At 41.6% G+C, this 27,753-nt stretch overlaps 2 protein-coding genes across 5 annotated transcripts in view; both read right to left on the bottom strand.

Moving 5' to 3' along the window:
• The window catches only part of FAM83F (family with sequence similarity 83 member F), an 818,594-nt gene that overhangs the window by 596,069 nt on the left and 194,772 nt on the right, over positions 1-27,753 (bottom strand). The window lies entirely within an intron of this gene.
• Positions 1-27,753, bottom strand: part of TNRC6B (trinucleotide repeat containing adaptor 6B) — a 330,819-nt gene that overhangs the window by 293,645 nt on the left and 9,421 nt on the right. For all 4 annotated transcript variants that reach the window (XM_053721289.1, XM_053721285.1, XM_053721286.1 and 1 more), the window contains exon 3: positions 25,212-25,306. In XM_053721289.1, coding sequence (XP_053577264.1) covers positions 25,212-25,246 — 35 coding nt within the window. In that variant the 5' untranslated portion in view covers positions 25,247-25,306. The remainder of the gene's footprint in view (positions 1-25,211; positions 25,307-27,753) is intronic.

The raw sequence follows: 27,753 nt of genomic DNA, 5'->3' as shown, positions 1-27,753 counted from the left end.
CTCATCCCCCAGTCATTCAGCCGAGGGACAAGGAACAGTGGAAGAAGCATCAAGGTGAAAGGGTGACAGAAGATAAACAGCGCATCAAAAAAACAGGCGGGGGGCTGTGGACTCTTTCCCACAGAAGAAAAGGAAATGATCAGGTAAGCATAATTTATGTTTTTCTTCCTAATGGGAAAGATTCCACAGCCGCATTCATTACTTATGGGAAATTTATACCTAAGAGGACACAGAATGCCAAAACGGGAGGGTAAGAGGCGGACCAAGAAAGCGAGGGACCCCGACTAAAAAATTCCCAGAGGGAAGATACAAGACAGAAGGGAACAACGTCCAGCGTTACAAGGAGAAAACCCAGAGCCACTCAGTAGGCTACACCCAAACAGACTATATGAAAAGTCAGGAAAGGACCAGAAGAGAAACAAACGAATCTCAAGGACCAGCAAACGCAAAAACAGCGAGACAGCATGGCCATGCATCCCCATATAAACAAGGACGTGAAGGAAAAACCCCCACCCCAGTGAGCAGGGAAAAATAGACCAAGTCCCACACCCCAGACCACAAGAGACTGAGGAGGCCTCACAAGCAAGGAAAAATTTCCGTAGCTGGAGAAAAACTCCGGATAGAGAGACAGCAAAGGATGACAAACTAGTGGCGCAAAACTAAGCAGAGCCCCCATCCGAAAACGTATATGAAACATCCCGCTCCTGTGCAACTGAAACTGCGCAGACCAATATAAACCACTATACGTCGCAGAGCAGCGGAACATCCTTCCTGAATCAACCTTTCTGAACAAACTCCCCCAGAGGGTTTAGAAAAACACCTCACAAGGGACCCTAAAGTGCATGCTAGCATTCAAGGAGCAACAGTTGCCATGGAAACAACAGCAACCTTCTGCAAGCTAGGTAGCAAAGCTAACCGTAGGCCAAAATAGCTGACCAACAGAACCCCACCCCTACACAAAAGGAAGGGAAGGACCACCAGGCACGCTTGAGAAAAGCATCCAGACCCCAGGAAAACCCCCAGAGACCTGAGGACACAATCCCTAAGGGCAGCCCACATCCATTAGATATAAAATAGTAAGTAATCGCAGCTAAGTACAAACTCAAGAACTGCAGCTTGCTAGACCGACAAGCTAACCGCTAGGCCACCTAGGCTCAATAGCTTGCCAGCAGACAAGGTAAAATAACTGCAGCTGTTTCCCAACAGCAAACCTTCCGCTTACTAGGCAGCGAAGCTAATCCAAAAGAGACAAGAGTCCCTCAGAAAAAAGCGAGACAGGGAGCACGAGTCCCCAGGGCATCCAACCAATTTACAAATGATTGTATAGGCACAGAACGCCCAAAGTGTAGAGTGACCAGCGCAAATCCTAGGACAGAAAGGAATACAGACCTCCCAGAACCCAACAAAAGGGCCAAGACTGAGAGGAACGGCTCGAACCCCCTTAACACAAGCAGCAAGGTGACCAACAAGCCCAACCCAAGCGCCGTGACAAAGTCTGCAGAAGGCAGAGACAAAGGGGAAAAAAAGAGGTCAAACCGAGCTAGAGCTAGTCCTAGCCATGAAAGAGGAATAGGAAAAGGGAACCCCTTAACAAAAAGGCCCAGAGCCCATCCTCCAAATACCCCAGACTCCCTAAAAGGGAGACAATAGGACCCATCCTGACCCAACCCCAAATCCCAGGGGCATAACAGGGACATACAGATAGGATAAAGAGCTGGACTGCCAGAACCATGGGCACCAGTGACAACACCGGAGAAGTCATCCAAAATACCATCAGAGCCTAAAAAGCTCCCAGGGGAGGCGGTAGAGGACATTGACCACCTCCACATGACAGCCTAAACTACACAATGGTAAAGACTCTAGGAGAATCATCAACAGTAGCTTAAAATGGCATAACCGCTCCACACAGTAAGGACCACACCACTCGGATCAGGGATGCGAAAGGATGCGGTGGGATACCACAGGTCCCGACATCGGGTGCCGACTGACACGAGCCAGCCAGAGCGTTTCCGACATCCAGACTCGAAGGTCCAGAAGAAGTGTAATTTTTTTTCTTTTTGTGTATAAAAACAAATAACTGAACAAGAGAATCAGTAGGTCCTGCCGGACCAGCCAGGCGCAACAAGCGCCACTAACAAGTAACAGGTCACACACAAAACTTCCATAGAAGAACTGAAATCAAGCCATTCCAGAATTCCCATAAGGAAAACAGAAAAATAATCCCAAACTTATTAAAAAAAAAAAAAAAAAAAAAAAAGGGCACCTGCAGGCAGAAGGAACTATGTCTCCGCAGGACCTGCCAATTGGAAACCGAACCTCCAGATAAAAAGGACTGGGAAAGCTCACAGTAGACCGACCGGGGAGAGAGACATCCCCACTGGCCTATCTCTAAGAACCTTGCGAGAACTGAGAAGTCCTCGGACCATAAAGGAAAGGATCCCCCAATAAGTCAAAAAGTCGTCGTAATAGGACACGCAGCCGCATGATCCTATAATGAAAAGAACAAGGGGGAAAAACACCCCCGGGGGGAATATTATAGTGCCGTTCACGGTCTGAACACCCGGAATAGGCAGGCAGGCATACAACTGCAAGTAAACTTCAGGGTCCTGCAAGCGAATCAGCGCTATTAAATTGAAAATGTACTGCCATCTCCGGGGGAAACAATCCATCTGCACGGAGGGGAGATTCACATCGAGGTAAACCTCAAAAGTAAAAGGAGTATGCGATTGGGAAGATGCCTCCTGAGGAACAGAGCCCCCAGAGGCCAATGGCTCGGAAGGCCCAGGGTCCCCCAAGTCCGAGGGACCCAGCAAACTATCCAGGCACGAGAGACAAGATTGGCAGACTTGCAATAACAGTTCCAAATTATGGTCCTCATCCGAGGATGACTCAGAATTACAATCCTCCCCTGAGAATGACTCAGAATCGGATATAAAAATAGTCCAGGCATTGGAATCCTCCATGGCTTAAGAATGCACAAGATAAAACAGAGATTGGGAAAAAAAGAGCGAATGGCACCCAACACCCACAATGGCTGGGGGCACTCACCACCTCATATGACCAGACCTCAGCGGAACAGACTCTTTCCTCAGTCGCCACTCAGTCAGGAATGCGGAAGGGGAAGTGACCCACCCAAGCGTAAAAACGCGACTGTTCACAAGATGCCCCGTGAAATCCCAAAAAGCGCGCCACTAAAGGGCGGCAAAACTAGGCCCACAGAAAAAGTTAAGCAAATCTGAATAAAAATAGGCATAACCCGAAGGTATAGTTCTAGGCCGTGCAAACCACAACCGAAAGAATAAGCCTGGTCACAAGATGCCCCGTGAATCCCAAAAAGCGCGCCATTAAAGGGCGGCAAAACTAGGTCCACAGAAAAAGTTAAGCAAATCTGAATAAAAATAGACATAACCCGAAGGTATAGTTCTAGGCCGTGCAAACCACAACCGAAAGAATAAGCCAATATGTGCCACATAGGAATATGTCTCGGCCGCAGAGCTCCTATGCACATACACAAGTAGGTTGAATCACATAAGAAACATGATAAACAAAAAGCCCATTCTCGTTCACTAATCCACAATAAGGAGGAATTATCCCATGATTCCCAGATCGGAGCAGAAGGTGCCTCAGCGAGACCCATACTTAACTGTCATAATAATCACATTACAGGTAACGGAATAAAACGATACAATCTTACCGGAATCTACGCCGTGGAACAGGAACATGGCCCTTCAGTGTGATGAATAGTAGCATCACCTCCGTCATGGACTTGAGAGAAGACAGCATGTAGCGAAACGAAGTTCGGCAAGGCCAAGTGCTGAAACGGAGTTGTGAATACGAGTCGGGATGGTGTTGCAGGGGAAGCTCTCACTGCATCTCCGGACTCTCACTTTTGCCCAGGCCCTCCACGAGAGACTGACAGGACCACTTAAAACCCAGTCCCATGTCGAAGGGTAGCACCCTCAATAAGACATATATGAAAAAGAAATAAAAAGTAAAAACATAATTTATGCTTACCTGATAAATTCCTTTCTTCTGTAGTGTGATCAGTCCACGGGTCATCATTACTTCTGGGATATTACTCCTCCCCAACAGGAAGTGCAAGAGGATTCACCCAGCAGAGCTGCATATAGCCCCTCCCCTCTACGTCACTCCCAGTCATTCGACCAAGGACCAACGAGAAAGGAAAAGCCAAGGGTGAAGTGGTGACTGGAGTATAAATTAAAAAATATTTACCTGCCTTAAAAACAGGGCGGGCCGTGGACTGATCACACTACAGAAGAAAGGAATTTATCAGGTAAGCATAAATTATGTTTTCTTCTGTTAAGTGTGATCAGTCCACGGGTCATCATTACTTCTGGGATACCAATACCAAAGCAAAAGTACACGGATGACGGGAGGGATAGGCAGGCTCTTTATACAGAAGGAACCACTGCCTGAAGAACCTTTCTCCCAAAAATAGCCTCCGATGAAGCAAAAGTGTCAAATTTGTAAAATTTGGAAAAAGTATGAAGCGAAGACCAAGTTGCAGCCTTGCAAATCTGTTCAACAGAGGCCTCATTCTTGAAGGCCCAAGTGGAAGCCACAGCTCTAGTAGAATGAGCTGTAATTCTTTCAGGAGGCTGCTGTCCAGCAGTCTCATAAGCTAAACGAATTATGCTACGAAGCCAAAAAGAAAGAGAGGTAGCGGAAGCTTTTTGACCTCTCCTCTGCCCAGAGTAAATGACAAACAGAGAAGACGTTTGTCGAAATTCCTTAGTTGCCTGTAAGTAAAATTTTAGAGCACGGACTACATCCAGGTTGTGCAGTAGACGTTCCTTCTTTGAAGAAGGATTTGGGCATAAAGAAGGAACAACAATCTCTTGATTGATATTCCTGTTAGTAACTACCTTAGGTAAGAACCCAGGTTTAGTACGCAGGACTACCTTATCCGAATGAAAAATCAAATAAGGAGAATCACAATGTAAGGCTGATAATTCAGAGACTCTTCGAGCCGAGGAAATAGCCATTAAAAATAGAACTTTCCAAGATAACAACTTTATATCAATGGAATGAAGGGGTTCAAACGGAACGCCCTGTAAAACATTAAGAACAAGGTTTAGACTCCATGGTGGAGCAACAGTTTTAAACACAGGCTTAATCCTGGTCAAAGCCTGACAAAAAGCCTGGACGTCAGGAACTTCTGACAGACGTTTGTGTAACAGAATGGACAGAGCTGAGATCTGTCCCTTTAATGAACTAGCAGATAAACCCTTTTCTAAACCTTCTTGTAGAAAAGACAATATCCTAGGAATCCTAACCTTACTCCAAGAGTAACCTTTGGATTCACACCAATATAGGTATTTACGCCATATCTTATGGTAAATCTTTCTGGTAACAGGTTTCCTAGCCTGTATTAAGGTATCAATAACTGACTCAGAAAACCCACGTCTTGATAAAATCAAGCGTTCAATTTCCAAGCAGTCAGCTTCAGAGAAGTTAGATTTTGATGTTTGAAGGGACCCTGTATCAGAAGGTCCTGCTTCAGAGGTAGAGACCAAGGTGGACAGGATGACATGTCCACCAGGTCTGCATACCAAGTCCTGCGTGGCCACGCAGGTGCTATTAGAATAACTGATGCTCTCTCTTGTTTGATTCTGGCAATCAATCGCGGAAGCAACGGGAAGGGTGGAAACACGTAAGCCATCCTGAAGTCCCAAGGTGCTGTCAGAGCATCTATCAGGACTGCTCCTGGATCCCTGGATCTGGACCCGTAACGAGGAAGCTTGGCGTTCTGTCGAGATGCCATGAGATCTATCTCTGGTTTGCCCCAACGTCGAAGTATTTGGGCAAAGACCTCCGGATGAAGTTCCCACTCCCCCGGATGAAAAGTCTGACGACTTAAGAAATCCGCCTCCCAGTTCTCCACTCCCGGGATGTGGATTGCTGACAGGTGGCAAGAGTGAGACTCTGCCCAGAGAATTATCTTTGATACTTCCATCATAGCTAGGGAGCTTCTTGTCCCTCCCTGATGGTTGATGTAAGCTACAGTCGTGATGTTGTCCGACTGAAACCTGATGAACCCCCGAGTTGTCAACTGGGGCCAAGCCAGGAGGGCATTGAGAACTGCTCTCAATTCCAGAATGTTTATTGGCAGGAGACTCTCCTCCTGACTCCATTGTCCCTGAGCCTTCAGAGAATTCCAGACGGCACCCCCACCTAGAAGGCTGGCGTCTGTTGTTACAATTGTCCAGTCTGGTCTGCTGAATGGCATCCCCCTGGACAGATGTGGCCGAGAAAGCCACCATAGAAGAGAATTTCTGGTCTCTTGATCCAGATTCAGAGAAGGGGATAAGTCTGAGTAATCCCCATTCCACTGACTTAGCATGCACAGTTGCAGTGGTCTGAGGTATAAGCGTGCAAAGGGTACTATGTCCATTGCCGCTACCATTAAGCCGATTCCCTCCATGCATTGAGCCACTGACGGGTGTTGAATGGAATGAAGGGTGCGGCAAGCACTTTGAAGTCTTGTTAGCCTGTCCTCTGTCAGGTAAATTTTCATTTCTACAGAATCTATAAGAGTCCCCAGGAAGGGAACTCTTGTGAGTGGAACGAGTGAACTTTTCTTTTCGTTCACCTTCCATCCATGTGAACTTAGAAATGCCAGCACTAACTCTGTATGAGACTTGGCAGTTTGAAAGCTTGAAGCTTGTATCAGAATGTCGTCTAGGTATGGAGCTACCGAGATTCCCCGCGGTCTTAGTACCGCCAGAAGAGCACCCAGAACCTTTGTGAAGATTCTTGGAGCTGTAGCCAATCCGAATGGAAGAGCCACAAACTGGTAATGCCTGTCTAGGAAGGCAAACCTTAGGTACCGATAATGATCTTTGTGAATCGGTATGTGAAGGTAAGTATCTTTTAAATCTACAGTGGTCATGTACTGACCCTCTTGGATCATAGGTAAAATTGTCCGAATAGTCTCCATCTTGAACGATGGAACTCTTAGGAATTTGTTTAGGATCTTTAAGTCCAGGATTGGTCTGAAAGTTCCCTCTTTTTTGGGAACCACAAACAGATTTGAGTAAAACCCCTGTCCCTGTTCCGATCGTGGAACTGGATGGATTACTCCCATTAACAAGAGCTCTTGTACGCAGCGTAGAAACGCCTCTTTCTTTGTCTGGATTGTTGACAATCTTGACAGATGAAATCTCTCTCTTGGAGGAGAGTATTTGAAGTCCAGAAGGTATCCCTGAGATATTATCTCTAGCGCCCAGGGATCCTGAACATCTCTTGCCCAAGCCTGGGCGAAGAGAGAAAGTCTGCCCCCCACTAGATCCGATCCCGGATCGGGGGCCCTCAATTCATGCTGTCTTAGGGGCAGCAGCAGGTTTCCTAGTCTGCTTGCCCTTGTTCCAGGACTGGTTAGGTTTCCAGCCTTGTCTGTAGCGAGCAACAGCTCCTTCCTGTTTTGGTGCAGAGGAAGTTGATGCTGCTCCAGCTTTGAAATTACGAAAGGAACGAAAATTAGACTGTCTAGTCTTGGCTTTGGCTTTGTCCTGAGGCAGGGCATGGCCTTTACCTCCTGTAATGTCAGCGATAATCTCTTTCAACCCGGGCCCGAATAAGGTCTGCCCTTTGAAAGGTATATTAAGCAATTTAGACTTAGAAGTAACATCAGCTGACCAGGATTTTAGCCACAGCGCCCTGCGTGCCTGAATGGCGAATCCTGAATTCTTCGCCGTAAGTTTAGTAAGATGTACTACGGCCTCCGAAATGAATGAATTAGCTAGTTTAAGGACTCTAAGCCTGTCCATAATGTCGTCCAGAGTAGCTGAACCAATGTTCTCTTCCAGAGACTCAATCCAGAATGCCGCTGCAGCCGTGATCGGCGCAACGCATGCAAGGGGTTGCAATATAAAACCTTGTTGAACAAACATTTTCTTAAGGTAACCCTCTAACTTTTTATCCATTGGATCTGAAAAAGCACAGCTATCCTCCACCGGGATAGTGGTACGCTTAGCTAAGGTAGAAACTGCTCCCTCCACCTTAGGGACCGTTTGCCATAAGTCCCTTGTGGTGGCGTCTATTGGAAACATTTTTCTAAATATCGGAGGGGGTGAGAACGGCACACCGGGTCTATCCCACTCCTTAGTAACAATTTCAGTAAGTCTCTTAGGTATAGGAAAAACCTCAGTACTCGTCGGTACCGCAAAATATTTATCCAACCTACACATTTTCTCTGGTATTGCAACTGTGTTACAATCATTCAGAGCCGCTAACACCTCCCCTAGTAATACACGGAGGTTTTCCAGTTTAAATTTAAAATTTGAAATATCTGAATCCAGTCTGTTTGGATCAGAACCGTCACCCACAGAATGAAGTTCTCCGTCTTCATGTTCTGCCACCTGTGACGCAGTGTCTGACATGGCCCTAATATTATCAGCACACTCTGTTCTCACCCCAGAGTGATCACGCTTACCTCTTAGTTCTGGTAATTTAGCCAAAACCTCAGTCATAACAGTAGCCATATCCTGTAATGTGATTTGTAATGGCCGCCCAGATGTACTCGGCGCTACAATATCACGCACCTCCCTCTGAGCGGGAGATGTAGGTACTGACACGTGAGGCGAGTTAGTCGGCATAACTCTCCCCTCGTTGTTTGGTGAAATTTGTTCAATTTGTACAGATTGACTTTTATTTAAAGTAGCATCAATACAGTTAGTACATAAATTTCTATTGGGCTCCACTTTGGCATTGCAACAAATGACACAGGTATCATCCTCTGAATCAGACATGTTTAACACACTAGCAAATAAACTTGCAACTTGGAAATACAATTCAATTAGAATAATATTAAAACGTACTGTGCCTTTAAGAAGCACAGAAGATCTATGACAGTTGAAAATTAATAAATTGAAACAGTTATAGCCTCAATCCTTGTAAACAACACAACTTTAGCAAAGGTTTAATCCCATTAGCAAAGATAACAAATTCTGAAAGCAGGAAACAAATTACAGAATAAACGTTTTTTATCTCAGTCAAACTATAATTCTCACAGCTCTGCTGAGAGAAATTACCTCCCTCAAAATAAGTTTTGAAGACCCCTGAGCTCTGTAGAGATGAACCGGATCATGCAGGGAATACAATGAGTTGCTGACTGAAATATTTGATGCAGTAAAAGCGCCAAAAAAACGGCCCCTCCCCCTCACACACAGCAGTGAGGGAGAACAGAAACTGTCAGAAAAACAGATTAAGCAACTGCCAAGTGGAAAAATAGTGCCCAAACATTTATTCACTCAGTACCTCAGTAAATGAAAACGATTTTACATTCCAGCAAAAACGTTAAACATAATCTCTAGTTATTAAACAGCTTTATGTATTTCTTACAGTGTAATTCTAGTGAAGTACCATTCCCCAGAATACTGAAGTGTAAAGTATACATACATGACATTATATCGGTATGGCAGGATTTTCTCATCAATTCCATTGTCAGAAATAAAAACTGCTACATACCTCTATGCAGATTCATCTGCCCGCTGTCCCCTGATCTGAAGTTTACCTCTCCTCAGATGGCCGAGAAACAGCAATATGATCTTAACTACTCCGGCTAAAATCATAACAAAAACTCTGGTAGATTCTTCTTCAAACTCTGCCAGAGAGATAATAACACACTCCGGTGCTATTTTAAAATAACAAACTTTTGATTGAAGATATAAAACTAAGTATAATCACCATAGTCCTCTCACACATCCTATCTAGTCGTTGGGTGCAAGAGAATGACTGGGAGTGACGTAGAGGGGAGGGGCTATATGCAGCTCTGCTGGGTGAATCCTCTTGCACTTCCTGTTGGGGAGGAGTAATATCCCAGAAGTAATGATGACCCGTGGACTGATCACACTTAACAGAAGAAATAATTTTAAAAGAAAGCTTCTGACACATCTCTGCCAAACCCCTGGGACAAAAGGCAAATAATGACTGGGGGATAGGGGAAGTGGGAGGAGTATTTATGCCTTTGGCTGGTGGGTCTTTACCTCCTCCTGGTGGCCTGGTTGTAATTTCCCATAAGTAATGAATGTGGCTGTGGACTCTTTCCCATTAGGAAGAAAAGGTTATTTATTGCAGCTTCAACCTCAACAGGAGAAAATGCTATGAGTCAGACGCTCCCAGAGACCTCCACCAGCAGCCGCTGGGAAGTGTCTGCAAAGTGGTTAAGGCACTTCCAACACGGCTCAAATTTCTTCAGTGTCCATGATAGAGGCTGGAAAAATTAGACATAAATGGGGGTCTAACCCAATTTTGTGTCTATTTTGCAGCTATTGCCTCAAACCTATCGCTGATGCCAAAAATATCAGGAATCCTTAAAGGGACACGAAACCCATTTATATGATTCAGATAGAGAATACTTTAGTTTTTTTAAATTGCATTGTTATTCTTTGTTGAAGAGATATCTAGATAGGTAGCGTGCACATAGCTACATGACAGGAAATAGTGCTGCCATCTAGTGCTCTCGCTAATGTATAACATTGTTATAAAACTGCTGCCATCTAGTGTTCTTGCTAATGTATAACATTGTTACATAACTGCTGCCATCTAGTGCTCTTGCTAATGTATAACATTATTATATAACTGCTGCCATCTAGTGCTCTTGCTAATGTATAACATTGTTATAAAACTGCTGCCATCTAGTGCTCTTGCTAATGTATAACATTATAAAACTGCTGCCATCTAGTGCTCTTGCTAATGTATAACATTATTATATAACTGCTGCCATCTAGTGCTCTCGCTAATGTACAACATTGTTGCAAAACTACTGCCATTTAGTGCTGCAGACACGTGCACACTCCTGAGCTTACCTTCCTGCTTTTCTACAAAGAATAACAAGAAAACAAAGAAAAATTGGCAAAAGTAGTAAATTGGAAAGCTGTTTAAAATTGTATGTTCTATCTGAATCATGAAGGATTTTTTGGGGGTTTTATGTCCCTTTAACCCTTCTTGGTTCTAAACCCATTTGATATGCAAGAGTTGCATTATTACAAGGGACATGAAACCCACATTTTTCTTTCATGATTCAGATAGAGCAGCAATTCTACTTTCTTATTTACTTCTATAATCATTTTTTCTACGTTCTCTTTGTATCTTTTGTTGAAAAGCAGGGAGGTAGGCTCAGGAGCGTGTGGTGTCTATTCTATAGTTTTGCTAGAATGTCATTTAGTGCTCCAGATGCTACCTAGGTATCTCTTCAGCACAGAATATCATGGGAATGAAGCAAATCTGATAAAAGAAGTAGAAACTTTTTTTTTAAAATGGTGTGCTCAACCACAAAGAAATGTTTTGCGTTTCATATCCCTTTAAAGAAATGGAGATTGCAGAATATTTAAATATGCTTTCAGCATTAATATTCATAATATGAAGGTTGGAAAACTATTTAGTTTGCAGCAGCACAGAGCTTCTCTCTTGGTTTCACAGACTGACACTTTATGTGCATATTCCCTGTGGTTTTTAACATAATAGGGAAATCCATTCCAACTGGGGGAAACACACAAAAAACAAAAGATTTGCAGGTTTGCTGAAAACTGGATAAATCTACTGAAGAGTAAACTAGAGACAGCACTCTGGGGTCTATTTTATTATCTAATTTTCATTTCAGTTCATGGGAAAATCTATTATTTTGTCGGACGTTTTTCTGGTTACAGGGACATAAAACAAGTTGGGATAGACACAAATATAATAATATGTACTTTATCTGCAAATTTATAATGCAGTGCATCACATGCTCATTGGCTGTTTTTTGTCTCAGTACAGAAACATACATTTTATCAGAAAAAAACCTAATACATTTAATTGCTCATTTATAGAGGTAACAAACGGCTTGTGCTCCTTGGCTAGTGTTCAGCTGCTATATTTATATAATTACAAGTCCTATGAGTAGCGCACAGGATACAATAAATATGCTGAATTACACAAATACAGGGTTAAGTGGGACTCCCATAGCTCTGCACAGACACCTCTTCCTGTCGCAGCAGGAAACGCACCAGATGAGAGGGCACGAGGCTCCCCTGTAATACAAGGAGACTGGATTCTTGCACCAGAAACTGAAACCGCCATACTACCTGATAGAACATCCGGAGTTGGTTTCCCTACTTGCTGCAGATTGTGATCTTGTTAGATATAGACATTTACATTACACTAAACAGAACAAAGAATGAAACTCAAATAGATCACATTGACAAGCGGCAACAAAAACCTGTGGGTGGAAAATAAGTGAAGACTAAAAAGATGCACCAATGTCAGACTACTAATGTTACTCGCTATCTCCCAGCCCTCTGCTTGACCCGATAGAGAACAGCACTAACGGCTCTGCTCGCTCACAGACCATCCTTGTGACTTCTCTGTAGCGCTTGGTAGCAGCCATCTCACTCAGACACCAGAACAGCCGCTCACTCTATATGCAGATTACATTAGCAATTAAAAAGACATAGAACTCCAAAACCAAGACTCTTCTACAGTCTTCCAATAAACATATCAACCAATTGTTTATACATTGACACTGTTTCTCCATTACTAAACTATCCACCAATCGGAGCTAGTTACTGGAGTACACAAGGCTTGCCACTGTCATTTAGCTAAAAAAAACTTGGAATTGTTTAGCAGTATTTTATCTTATCTCTGCTGAGCTCAGTTAGGGATGGATATGTAGCAGGTATAGGTCTGTGATGTCTGCAGTGTGCCCTTCCAATCCTCAAGAATGAAAACCCTATAATTCTTTAAAGGGGGCTAAATAAATTAAATAGTTTGTAACTACCGTAAGTAAACAATATATAATACATTTAAATCATCTCATACCCCTTTATGTACGCTTGATGGCCTCTACCTATAATCTGCTATTCCCTTCAAATACCCACCTCACCTTTCAGTCTCTACCAATCACACAGACTAAGTTCTATTGGGAGCAGCGCACTCACTTCCTGTTTTCTGATGGTTTTATTATTATTTTCTGTATTTTCAGCACTGCTTCTGCAGATTATAAACAGCTGATCAAAAGAAACAAGATATTTATTTGCAGTTCCTTCTCTTTGTTTTGTGTGGCCCATTAAATTATCTTGTTGATGTGAAGCAAATTAAATCATTGTCTGCCAGCGAACCTCAATTTGTTTAGGAACAACTCACACAGCATTTTAGCAACTAGTGAATTATTCCGTATAGCCACGTGCTTCCATAAAGCCAACAATCCAGATGGTTAATGGATAGAACCAGAATTATGAGTTGTGCCAAGTCCTGTGACACAAAAAACACAACTTTTGCTTATCCCCAAATTATGACTGTACAAGCGACAATCTAGTGCTGCAGTGCAAGGGTTGAGCGTTCCAGGAGAATGTTTAAGTAACTCTGAAATATGTCGGCCAAACAAGATTACACGGCTGAGAGCTAGGGATTGGAAACGTACAATGGTCCCAAGAAGGCTGCTAATAACTAAACACACAGATATGGGCAGCATATGATCTGGACGGTGGCGTTAACCCATAATCCGGTATTAAAACAGGACCTGCCCATCAAAAAAATAAGATGCCTGGCTACCCGACAAAATGTATTGCAATGTGGCGTAGTGATCCATTTCAACCCTGTCTGGCAGATATATTAAAACCATTATTTAACAGCGCAGGCAGCTTGGCTCTCCTTTTTGTTTGTTTTTTAATTGTTGTAATTGTGTGCAGGAAGTTAGGACATCTGTCCACAATCCAACGGGGAGGTAACACCTCCATAACAACATTGATAAAGGGTGGTTCAATAACCGCAAAAACATCATGGTGCTGCGCCATAACAAATGAGAGCATGGTCATATTGTTTAATAAATGTAACATTCAAATAAATTGAATTATAGAAAAAAGTTCAAATACAATAAAAAAAGTGATCTATTGCCTTTAGAACCTCCTAATAGATCTCATAGGTCTTCAATATTTAGTTTGCTTTTTTATTAGTACCCCCTGTAAGTGCATATTTAGCTACTCACCCAGATTATTATTTTTTTAGGTTATTGAATGGTTCAGCCAATCAGCAACCCATTGTCAATAAGTAGAATGTGCTCCCATTGTGTGAGGCCAACTGAAACAAGGTAGTACAATGTCCCTCAAGCAGTAATTCAGGCCAGTCATAGGAAGAACAAAACGTGCGCATTGAATAAGCTGCCCATGCTTATGTAACAAGCGGAGAGACAGGAAGTGGCAATATGTGGCGCATCTTAAAGGTGACCTATAGCAGAGATGGAAAACGTCCTCTCGTTTTATAGGACAGGAGCAAAGAGAATTAACGTGCAAACACTCCATGAGGCACAGTATGAGCGGCATTCTACTGGCACATACATAAACGGGTGTCTTTCCAGCACAGAGAAAATAAATATACGCACACGCTCAAAGATCTCAGACAATGCAGAGAACAATTTTCATTCAGATATTTAATGTCTCACATAGGAGGAAGGAACACACACTGACCATCTGGGAGAATAAAGGGAGTTATGTTAATGTTATCACCAGAGCAGGAACACACTAATTAGAGCCAATCAGGAAAGGCATGCATGTGTAGCTGGCAACCATCAGCTGTGTTCGCCTTAGGATTGGCAGAGTATTACTGCTCTGGAGCAGACTATTTGTTTAGACCCTGCAATACACAGCCAGTGAGCCTTAGATACATAGGTATGCAATGTTCATCATGTCTGGAATGCAACTTTAACTGTGGATTTAAACCCTTTGCAGATGTTAAACTCAGTCGGATAATTCTAATTATTATACTAGAACAGGCCACAGTCAGAATAAAGGCAGAATATTAATACTGGACTATATAGGGTCTACTTACAGGGCGTGGGCGGCCTTTATAAAATAGAAACTAAAACAAAGCAATGATTTCTTTATACTGTAAAAACAAATACTATAAACCCCTTTTGAATGTTTAAAAATAAAAAATCCCCACTGCATCACGATTCTATTGGCGTGACAACAAAATATTGCAAATGAAAAGGACGCAATGCTAAGAATGTCAGAGTGAGAAAAGCACCACACGTCTCCCATAACCATTAGAATTGCGTAGCCGTTTCTTAACCCCTTGATACACAGTCATATACTGCCACAAAAAACAAAACAAGCATGGCAACATCTGGAATCTCACAATACTTCAAAAGAACATTACGCACGTTGCAGGTTTTATGACATATGAACAAGATCTAAGCACTAAACTAAATGTGTTTATTAACCTCTCATCCCATGGAAAGCGCTGTTGGCTATAGTTATCACAGTAGATGAGTTAATATCCCTATGAATAAGCATCACATACTCACATATGCATCAGACAGACAAAAGCAAATGTAGTGGGGATTTATGAGGCTGCAATACTCACTGGCAACAGATGAAAAGTACCTTTTTTTGTTCTGTTTTATTGTATTTATGAAGCCGATATAAACTGGCCAAGCAGAAAAAGGCAAGAACAGATTTTTATTGTATATCCTACAGTTTCATATAGTTAACACACCTAGTATGAGCCTGAAGTTTTTTGTTTTTTTTTACATATGCATCACTAATTAGAGAAATTTACACAGCTGAAACAAATTCAATATTTTAAAAACTGCTGTAGGAAAACCTTTTCAAATGGGCTGGGCGCTCTCTCCATTTCTTCTGCTGCCTCGTGTGCATAGCCTTTCTACAGAGAATACTGTAGTATTTTTGTAAAAAAAAATTGCATGCTCATCTAAATTTCACATCATAATATCTTAAGAAAAAAATTCTTCCTTCTGGAAGCTTCAGGCTATCCATCTTTGGCATTTTCCACTACGTTCAAAAGGCACCCCCTGTGAATTGCACTGTCTCTCTCTCTGGAGTAGCTGTGGGCATGCATTTGTAAGGAAAGCAACAGCGGTTCTACAATGAGGTAAGTATTGTAAAACAAAATCTCATTTAATGCTAAAACCACTGGATTTAATTTATTTAGCAGTTAGATAAATAACATTGATTAGTAACTATTGTAATTTGTATACAATCTCTTGCTACAAAACAGTTTATTTAGGAACTAAATAAATTAAAGTTATGGTAACTCCTCCCCTTTCTAAAATCAGATCAGGAATGTTAGTGATATTTTAGATGGAGTTAAATTCATCAGCTGCAAATGAAGTTGTGCTATAACTTACTTTGTAATATAGATATGAAATTTAAATACCCTGCACTCCGCCGCCCACACCAAAAGTAAAAATTTTCTGTGAGCTAAAGTTTTGAATTGTTGTCCAAAAATGTACTTTTGAAGTTTGCGGTGGAGCGCGTGGAATTTGAATTTCATATCTATATTAAACCGCAAGTTACAGAGCAACTTCATTACAACTGATGAATTAAACTTCCATGTAAAATATCACTGACCTTCCGGATCTGAGGGGGGCAGTACAGAAAGACTGACATAGAGAGACACTCTGTATCCCTCTCTGCATCTGGTAGCAGTGGTGCTGATTGGTGGTGGTTTGGGAAGGTCAGGAGGGAGGCGGCTGGAAAGGGTGAGACCTCTACACTGTAGAAACAAAACCCTGAGAGGGGGGGGGGGGGAATTTAATAGGAGGGGAGTGATAGCAAAAATTCTAAAAATGCTCAGGTCTTTTGAGTAAGTTTTAGTCTGAAATTCCCAGTCCTTAACCCCTTAATGACAAGTGACGTACCAGGTACGTCCTGCAAAAACTTGCAGTTAGTGACAATGGACGTACCTGGTACGTCACTTGTCTAAGAGAGTGCTGGAAGCGATCGCAATCGCTTCCAGCAGCTCTCAGGGTATTGCAGTGATGCCTCGATATTGAGGCATCCTGCAATACCCTTAGAAAGCATCCGATGCAGAGAGAGCCACTCTGTGGCCCTCTCTGCACCGGTAGCGATGCGGCCGGTTCGTTGGTGGGTGGGAGCGCAACAGGGAGGCGGGTGGGCGGCCCATCGCTACCCGGCATCCGGCTCCTGTTAGTGCAATGTGCACGCCGGGTGCCGGGAGCGTGCGGGGGCGCGCATGCGCGTGCGCGCGCGCGGGGTGCGCGCGCACGCCCGCGATCACCTAAACACACTGACACCAATGAGTGGGAAGAGGGGGGGGAATATATATATATGAGGATCTGGGAGGGGGAGGGGGTTGGGGTATTGTGGGGGGCTGCTACACTACAGAAAAAAATAAATTAGAAATAAAAAATAATAATTAAAAACACTTTTTTTGGGGGGCAAATTGGGTACTGGCAGACAGCTGCCAGTACCCAAGATGGCGGCAATTAGGTAGGGGAGAGGGTTAGATTGCTGGGGGGGGGGGGAGCATGGAGGTTTGGGGCTAAGGCAGGAGTCCATCACAGCTAAAACATTTTATTTTTTTTTTATTAAAAAAAATAAAAACTCCTTTTATTTAGTACTGGCAGACTTTCTGCCAGTACTTAAGATGGCGGGGACAATTGTGGGGTGGGGGAGGGAAGAGAACTGTTTGGGAGGGATCAGGGGGGGGGATGTGTCAGGTGGGAGGCTGATCTCTACCCTAAAGCTAAAATTAACCCTGCAAGCTCCCTACAAGCTACCTAATTTAACCCCTTAACTGCTGGGCATAATTTACGTGTGGTGCGCAGCAGCATTTAGCGGCCTTCTACTTACCAAAAAGCAACCACAAAGCCATATAAGTCTGCTATTTCTGAACAAAGGGGATCCCAAAGAAGCATTTACAACCATTTGTGCCTTAATTGCAGAAGCTGTTTGTAAATAATTTCAGTGGGAAACCTAAAGTTTGTGACAAAATTTGTGAAAAAGTGAACTTTTTTTTTTATTTGATGACATTTGGCGGTGAAATGGTGGCATGAAATATACCAAAATGGGCCTAGATCAATACTTTGGGTTGTCTTCTAAAAAAAAATATATACATGTCAAGGGATATTCAGGTATTCCTGACAGATATCAGGGTTCCAATGTAACTAGCGCTAATTTTGAAAAAAAGTTGTTTGGAAATAGCAAAGTGCTACTTGTATTTATGGCCCTATAACTTGCAAAAAAAGTAAAGAACATGTAAACATTGGGTATTTCTAAACTCAGGACAAAATTTAGAAACTATTTAGCATAGGTGTTTTTTGGTGATTGTAGATGTGTAACAGATTTTGGGGGTCAAAGTTAGAAAAAGTGTGTTTTTTTCAATTTTTTCCTCATATTTTATATTTTTTTTTATAGGAAATTATAAGATATGATGAAAATAATGGTATCCTTAGAAAGTCCATTTAATGGCGAGAAAAACGGTATATAATATGTATGGGTACAGTAAATGAGTAAGAGGAAAATTACAGCTAAACACAAACACTGCAGAAATGTAAAAATAGCCATTGTCATTAAGGGTAAGAAAATTGAAAAATGGTCCGGTCATTAAGGGGTTAAAGGGAAACTGAACCCAATTTTTTTTCCTCTTATGATTCAAATAGAGCATGCAATTTTAAGCAACTTTCTAATTTACTCCTAGTATAAATTTGTCTTTGTTCTCTTGCTATCTTTACTTGAAAAATAAATTCCAGAACCCTGGACAGCACTTTTTTGTTGGTGGATGAATTTATCCAATCAGCAAGAACAACCCAGGTTGTTCACCAAAAATGGTCCGGCATCTAAACTTACATTCTTGTTTTTCAAATAAAAATACCAAGAGAATGAAGAACATTTGATAATAGGAGTAAAGTAGAAAGTTGTTTAAAATTGCATGCTCTATCTGAATCACAAAAGAAAAAAAATTGAGTTCAGTGTCCCTTTAAGGAGTTAAGATTTCTACCTAACAGGCATATTAAAAATATATATCAAACATCCAGAATTCAGAGGTGCCTCAAGTTTCTGCAACGTAAAGAGCTGGCCAATAAGAGTTGTAAGCCTAACCCTGCTACATATACACTGATAATTAATTTTGACGGAGGTGATAAGATATTGTAAAAAAATTAAATACAAGTTTTTGAGAACAAAATGACAGCTGGCCAGCTATGTCTAATCCAGTAACGAGTTCAAATTGTCTCCTCTACATAAGGTAAATTGGGGGGAGAGTTTTGCAACAGCTGCAGCAAAAAAAAAAAAAAAAAAAGTGTAAATTCAGAAAGTTTTCACATTTGGCTGGTTTGTTAATTTATTTTAAGACTACAGAAAAACCTTCTACTTGCAGAGTGCTTTATGTCCCTTTAATAGAGGTTAACTATGTCATTAAAAAAAACTCCCTAACAGATTAACTGTCACTGTGAAGTCAGAAGACAGAGACTGCAGAGCAGGGAGACGACCTACCTTTCTGTGCGGTTTTGTCAAAACGAAGCGCAGGAGTTGTTTTATCGTCACGCCCCAATGGCTCCAAATAGCATAATCTCTCTTTATACACAATGGGAGCACTCGTCATTAAGGCTTCAGAGAAATCTCCACGACATAATGTCCAGGATAGGCTCAGCAGAGCATTTCATATTCCATTAGAATAATTTCCGCATTGTAATTTTATTTGCAAAACCGCTTCCTGAAGAAGTTAGCCCAGGTTTTGTTAGAAGTGCCAGGCCCTGTAATTCTCCTGGTAGCGCAGTCGCACAGTGTGACACGGGTGGTACTGAGCATGTGCAAGAGGAGAATATGAGTGTGCACAAGTTGTTTCAGTGCCAGGCCCTGTAATTCTCCTGGTAGCGCAGTCGCACAGTGTGACACGGGTGGTACTGAGCATGTGCTAGAGGAGAATATGAGTGTGCACAAGTTGTTTCAGTGCCAGGCCCTGTAATTCTCCTGGTAGCGCAGTCGCACAGTGTGACACGGGTGGTACTGAGCATGTGCAAGAGGAGAATATGAGTGTGCACAAGTTGTTTCAGTGCCAGGCCCTGTAATTCTCCTGGTAGCGCAGTCGCACAGTGTGACACGGGTGGTACTGAGCATGTGCAAGAGGAGAATATGAGCGCGCACAAGTTGTTTCAGTGCCAGGCCCTGTAATTCTCCTGGTAGCGCAGTCGCACAGTGTGACACGGGTGGTACTGAGCATGTGCAAGAGGAGAATATGAGCGCGCACAAGTTGTTTCAGTGCCAGGCCCTGTAATTCTCCTGGTAGCGCAGTCGCACAGTGTGACACGGGTGGTACTGAGCATGTGCTAGAGGAGAATATGAGCGCTCACAAGTTGTTTCAGTGCCAGGCCCTGTAATTCTCCTGGTAGCGCAGTCGCACAGTGTGACACGGGTGGTACTGAGCATGTGCTAGAGGAGAATATGAGCGCGCACAAGTTGTTTCAGTGCCAGGCCCTGTAATTCTCCTGGTAGCGCAGTCGCACAGTGTGACACGGGTGGTACTGAGCATGTGCAAGAGGAGAATATGAGTGTGCACAAGTTGTTTCAGTGCCAGGCCCTGTAATTCTCCTGGTAGCGCAGTCGCACAGTGTGACACGGGTGGTACTGAGCATGTGCAAGAGGAGAATATGAGCGCGCACAAGTTGTTTCAGTGCCAGGCCCTGTAATTCTCCTGGTAGCGCAGTCGCACAGTGTGACACGGGTGGTACTGAGCATGTGCTAGAGGAGAATATGAGCGCTCACAAGTTGTTTCAGTGCTAGGCCCTGTAATTCTCCTGGTAGCGCAGTCGCACAGTGTGACACGGGTGGTACTGAGCATGTGCTAGAGGAGAATATGAGTGTGCACAAGTTGTTTCAGTGCCAGGCCCTGTAATTCTCCTGGTAGCGCAGTCGCACAGTGTGACACGGGTGGTACTGAGCATGTGCAAGAGGAGAATATGAGCGCTCACAAGTTGTTTCAGTGCCAGGCCCTGTAATTCTACTGGTAGCGCAGTCGCACAGTGTGACACGGGTGGTACTGAGCATGTGCAAGAGGAGAATATGAGTGTGCACTAGTTGTTTCAGTGCTAGGCCCTGTAATTCTCCTGGTAGCGCAGTCGCACAGTGTGACACGGGTGGTACTGAGCATGTGCAAGAGGAGAATATGAGTGTGCACTAGTTGTTTCAGTGCTAGGCCCTGTAATTCTCCTGGTAGCGCAGTCGCACAGTGTGACACGGGTGGTACTGAGCATGTGCAAGAGGAGAATATGAGTGTGCACTAGTTGTTTCAGTGCTAGGCCCTGTAATTCTCCTGGTAGCGCAGTCGCACAGTGTGACACGGGTGGTACTGAGCATGTGCAAGAGGAGAATATGAGTGTGCACTAGTTGTTTCAGTGCTAGGCCCTGTAATTCTCCTGGTAGCGCAGTCGCACAGTGTGACACGGGTGGTACTGAGCATGTGCTAGAGGAGAATATGAGTGTGCACAAGTTGTTTCAGTGCCAGGCCCTGTAATTCTCCTGGTAGCGCAGTTGCACAGTGTGACACGGGTGGTACTGAGCATGTGCAAGAGGAGAATATGAGTGTGCACTAGTTGTTTCAGTGCCAGGCCCTGTAATTCTCCTGGTAGCGCAGTCGCACAGTGTGACACGGGTGGTACTGAGCATGTGCAAGAGGAGAATATGAGTGTGCACAAGTTGTTTCAGTGCTAGGCCCTGATAAAGGTACAGCAAAATAATACATATTTTAAATACACAATGACAGGGACTAGCGGTTCCTACTCAAGTCTACAAAATGTGTTGTACGTTCCTTCCCTGTATAGCTGCACTCATAAGGTGCAATAAAATGCTTTTTTTATGAAAATATAGTTTCTAGTTAAAGTACATTATAATCCAAAGGTTATTAATCCTGAAATAAGGATTATGTTGCATGTGCTATCTGAATCATGTGACTTTACTGTTTCTTTAATGCCATTGCTCCCCTGCAAATCTATATACACAGGATCAACTCTTACTAAGTTTCAAGAAGCTAATTGAATACAAGATAGTTTGAAATTGAATAGATCTGCACAAGGACCTAAGTGTGAGGAGGGAGGGGCAAGCATTAAAAGGGACACTAAACCCAAAAGTTTTCTTTCATGATTCAGATAGAGAATACAATTTTAAACAACATTCCAATTTACTAATTTGCTTCATTCTTTAGATATCCTTTGCTGAAGAAATAGCAATGCACATTGGTGAGCCAATCACATGAGGCATCTATGTGCAGCCAACAATCAGCAGCTACTGAGCCTATCTAGATATGCTTTTCAGCAAAGGATATCAAGAGAATGACGCAAAATAGATAACAGAAGTAAATTATAAAGTCGTTTAAAAGTGCATGCTCTTTCTAAATCATGAAAGAAAAAAATTGGGTCTCATGTCCCTTTAAATAAAGCTATTTAAATTATTACGGTAATCATTTTTCTCCATCCAAGTACAGCTGAAAAGTCAAATATGAACCTATTAATCTGGAGATAGTTCACCTTTTAATAATTTCATTCATTTCAATGATCTATGTATTTCTAATGGTATATAACTAAAATTAGTATTTTCTGATATAACTGGAAAAATAATCTGAATTATTATTCTAAAAGTGAAACCTTTATGTAGAAAACCATGATTTAAAAACGAGTCTCACTGCTAGGGATTTAAATCGCAATTTAAAGGGAAAGTAAACCTTAAAAATAATGTTATATAATTCTGCACATAGTGCAGAATTATATAACATTATTTAAGTGCTATAGTTCTAAAAGCCTTTTTTACCTTTTAATATGTAAAAAATATGGCGCTTTTACAGACCCGCTCTCTGCTCTCTGCTGAGCGGGTCTGTTATATTTAGTCAGCGCATTGGGCCAGCTGTATAGTCACAGCCCGGCCCGACCGCGCCATAGCACTAAGTGCAGCTCGCTCCTGTGACAGGAGCGAGCTGCACTTAGTCTTATGGCGCGGTCGGGCCGGGCTGTGACTATACAGCTTGCCCGATGCGCTGACTAAATATAACAGACCCGCTCAGCAGAGAGCGGGTCTGTAAAAGCGCCATATTTTTTACATATTAAAAGGTAAAAAAGGCTTTTAGAACTATAGCACTTAAATAATGTTATATAATTCTGCACTATGTGCAGAATTATATAACATTATTTTTAAGGTTTACTGTCCCTTTAAATCAAATCCACCCTGAGTAACTTTGCTTTATATTTTACAGGGGAAGACTTTGCAATCTGCCACCTCACCAAAGAAATCTGGATCTGGCTAATGAGTAATATTATAACATACGTAAAGAAGCACGAAGCGTACAGTTCTACCTCTCCAGTTAAGCATGAAATTAAAGCGACTGATGTCATCCTGGCAATGGCCAGTATTGTATTTAAAGTGATGAAACATTGTTCTATAAACTTATTAAAAAAAACGCTTCTTCTTAAAATGGATTTGTGGGATTCCCAGTTTGTCACCAAATATACAGAGTTCAAAGTAGAAAATCCACAGCACCTCTTGAATAAAAACATTTTATTGTTCCAGTAGTGTAAAAAATAGTGCAACATTTTGGCTAAATTGGCCTTAATCATGCATAAAGCACCACATGGTTTATGCAGGCCTAAGCCCACTATGGCTGAAATATTGCACTAGGTTTTACACTGCTTGATTTGAACAATAAAAGGTGCTGTGGATTTTCTACATTGAAGTTTGACTGATGAGGGTACACAGTGACCCTTACGTTTGTACTGCAAGATTTAGACATTGAGCAAATATACAGAGGAGTGTGCTTGCAAGCTGCTGCAGATACGACCATAGATTGAATGAATGTGTAGTTGCCCCACAAACTTGTTGGTCTAAGACAACATTTCTCAAAGCGAGGAGCATTACCCCTTAAGATGCAGAAAAATATGTTGGGGGAGGAGGGTGCGAGATCCCTTAGGGAGTGGCGTCAACTGCGGTTCTGAAAATCTGTTTTATACGTTAAGGCCCACTGGGAATGGGCTTATTAAAACCAAAAGGGGCTGTAGCCCATATGTTTAGGAACCTCTGATCTGAGGGGCGCTTCCTTTAAGTCGTGATGCATAGTATGCTTTGCAGCACTCTGAGCAAGGGTGTGCACATAACCTGTGGCTGCATGTGCAGTATGTACAGTGGGTGGGGAAAGCTGGATGTTCAAACCACTAATAATTTATTTCTATTATTTTTAATAACTAAAATAAAATAGCATGCAAAAAAGGCAACGTGGTTCGAAAACATTTCAGCAACAAATAAAACCACAAAAGGCTTCTGATTAAAGAGATGTTTAACAAAAAATGTGTAGTAAAAAAACTCTGCAATATAATTTGATTATTTATTATAACTTAGGTTTCCCTAATCTAATCTCTTCTGCAGAGAGAATGCAGAATATCCCGGTGTTAAAGGGACTTCTAACTCAGTGAGATGATAACCTAACACTGCTATACTACAGACATTGCTTGCACACTTTAATCTGTCCCTAATTGTCCTCAGATTAAATAAGTGATAAATCTAAATTACAACATGGCAGTGCTTTTTTTATAGAATAGAAATCTTTATACTCATTTTGTCAATATTTAAAGGGACATTCCAGTCAAAATAAAAATGCACATAGATTTATTGCACCTTTAAATATATACATATTTTCAATATACCTGTATTGGCAAAAATGCTTCTATTAAGAGTTCTCACTGTTTTAGTGTTAACATTTTTCTCTGCAGGTGCATGTGAAGCATAGCTAGATATTCTCAGTGCATCAACATTTTAAATAATGCAGCTGCTCAAAGCGTCAGTGGGGCCTGCATCATGTCAGCAATTAAGAAATGAAGTCATTACCAGGTGGTACAAGCACCTTAGGCTCTCCGAACAAGTGTTGTGTTTAAAATGCTGGTGCACGGTGCATACTTAAATACACTTTTGAAACGGCTATAGCTTTTATTAGAAGCATTTTTGCTAACGCATGCATATTACAAAATTGCTTCTGTTCAATACTGACATGCACCCATGTGGTTTCCTATTTTGGCTGGAATATCCCTTTAGACAACTAATATAATTGGGAAGAAAAAAAAAACCCAGCAGCATAATATTCTCAGGCTAATCCTTGCTTTGAATACATCGTTATATCTTGCTTTTATTTATTGTTTCATGTTCCGGCTGAATCTCATTGATAACGCTTTAATTAGTAAATACAGCAGAGCATGTGAACAGACTATCAGTGTGTAGTATAAAGCTTGGTCAGCATGAAACAAGCACAGGTAATGTAATATAAAACAGTCTCTTTAGTCGCACATTTCACACGTGAGCACAAATATTTCTCCACCGGTTGGTCTGCACCGAGTTCCAAAGCAATGCAGCTCCCATACAGTTAAAGATTGAATCCATGGCACCCCCTCTCCCCCCACCATCACAAACAAACATCCTACTGACCTTGGGACAGCTTTTTTCAAGTGTTTCTCCCTCATTCGTCTGCATGGGAAAGAAAACGGTGGGCAAAAAAGTGCAGAATCACACGCAGGTACGGTCTGGAAGAAAGAGGGGCTACATTAAAGGGACATTATATTGTAATATAAAAGGTTTGATTATGTGCACTATGCTTTCATCATTTAGTTTGTTTCACACCCTCTAACAAAACAAAAAAGCAAAGGTTTCCTTCAACACCAACAAAGTGCAAAAAACAGCAACATACTCTGCAGTGATTGCTTAGAGCAGTGCACAAACTCATTTACAGCTAGCTCTAATTGGTCACAATTAAAGGGACATTGAGCACGTTGAGATATTAAAACATTTAATTATATGTAGTTAAACAATGTTGCAATATAATGTCATTATTTATTTTATTCCCTTTTACTGTAATTTAATTCTGAATATTGTGGGCTTCCCAAATTCCTGTTAAAAATGGAAGTTCTGACACAGCTGTATTCTACACAGTCATTGGCTGCACACTTTACCAAGACATTCATAACTGCCCTAATTGGCCATAACAGAAAAGAAACTTAAGTTACAATTAGGCAACACCAACTGCTTTATGGGCAATAAAATGTTACCCTTATTTTCTTTTAAATATTTAAACTGAGGTTTAAATAAAAACGAATGTATATTTTATTCTCAGGCCAATCTTTACTCTGAATACATCATTCTATCAATGATTTAGTTTTTATGTCCCTTTAATGGTGATACGATAAAGCACTCACCAGGCTTATTAAAGGGGCAGTTAAGTCCAAAAAAAACTTTCATGATTCAGATAGGGCAGTCATTTTAAACAACTTTCCCATTTACTTTTATCATCAATTTTGCTTTGTTCTCTTGGTATTCTTAGTTGAAAGCTAAACTTAGGTAGGCTCATATGCTTATTTCTTAGACCTTGAAGGCCGCCTCTTATCTAAATGCATTTTGACAGTTTTTCACCAATAGAGGGCGTTAGTTAATGTGTGTCATACAGATAGCATTGTGCTCACACACTTGGAGTTACCTAGGAGTCAGCACGGATTGGCTAAACTGCAAGTCTGTCAAAATAACTGAAATAAGTGGGCAGTCTGCAGAGGCCCAGATACAAGGTAATCACAGAGGTATAAAGTATATTAATATAACTGAGATAAGGAGCAGTCTGCAGAGGCTTAGATACATGGCAATCACAGAGGTAAAAAGTATATTAATATAACTGAGATAAGGAGCAGTCTGCAGAGGCTTAGATACATGGTAATCACAGAGGTAAAAAGTATATTAATATAACTGAGATAAGGAGAAGTCTGCAGAGGGATACATACAAGGTAATTACAGAGGTAAAAAGTATATTAATATAACTGAGATAAGGAGCAGTCTGCAGAGGTTTATATAAAAGGTAATCACAGAGGTAAAAAGTATATTAATATAACTGAGATAAGGAGCAGTCTGCAGAGGCTTAGATACATGGTAATCACAGAGGTAAAAAGTATATTAATATAACCGAGATAAGGAGCAGTCTGCAGAGGCTTAGATACATGGTAATCAGAGGTAAAAAGTATATTAATATAACTGAGATAAGGGGCAGTCTGAAGAGGTTTAGATACAAGGTAATCACAGAGGTAAAAAGTATATTAATATAACTGAGATAAGGAGAAGTCTGCAGAGGGATAGATACAAGGTAATCACAGAGGTAAAAAGTATATTAATATAACAGATAAGGAGCAGTCTGCAGAGGCTTAGATACAAGGTAATCAGAGGTAGAAAGTGTATTATTATAACTGAGATAAGGGGCAATCTGCAGAAGCTTAGATACAAGGTAATCACAGAGGCAAAAAGTGCATTAATATAACTGAGATAAGGAGCAGTATGCAGAGGCTTAAATACAAGGTAATCACAGAGGTAAAAAGTATATTAATATAACTGAGATAAGGGGGCAATCTGCAGAGGGTTAGATACAAGGTAATCACAGAGGTAAAAAGTATATTAATATAACTGATAAGGAGCAGTATGCAGAGGCTTAGATACAAGGTAATCACAGAGGTAAAAAGTATATTAATATAACTGAGATAAGGGGCAGTATGCAGAGGCTTAGATACAAGGTAATCACAGAGGTAAAAAGTATATTAATATAACTGAGATAAGGGGCAGTCTGCAGAGGCTTAGATACAGGGTAATCACAGAGGTAAAAAGTATATTAATATAACTGAGATAAGGAGCAGTTGCAGAGGCTTAGATACAAGGTAATCACAGAGGTAAAAAGTATATTAATATAACTGTGATAAGGAGCAGTATGCATTGGCTTAGATAAAGTGTAATCACAGAGGTAAAAAGTATATTAATATAACTGAGATAAGGGGCAGTCTCCAGAGGGTTAGATACAAGGTAATTACAGAGGTAAAAAGTATATCAATATAACTGAGATAAGGGACAGTCTGCAGAGGCTTAGATAAATGGTAATCACAGAGGTAAAAAGTATATTAATATAACTAAGATAAGGGGCAGTCTGCAGAGGGTTAGATACAAGGTA

The sequence above is a fragment of the Bombina bombina genome, chromosome 7 (genome assembly GCF_027579735.1).
Source record: "Bombina bombina isolate aBomBom1 chromosome 7, aBomBom1.pri, whole genome shotgun sequence".
Lineage (NCBI taxonomy): Eukaryota > Metazoa > Chordata > Amphibia > Anura > Bombinatoridae > Bombina > Bombina bombina.
Note: the sequence above shows the minus strand (reverse complement) of the source record. Positions and strands in the feature narration are given on the sequence as shown.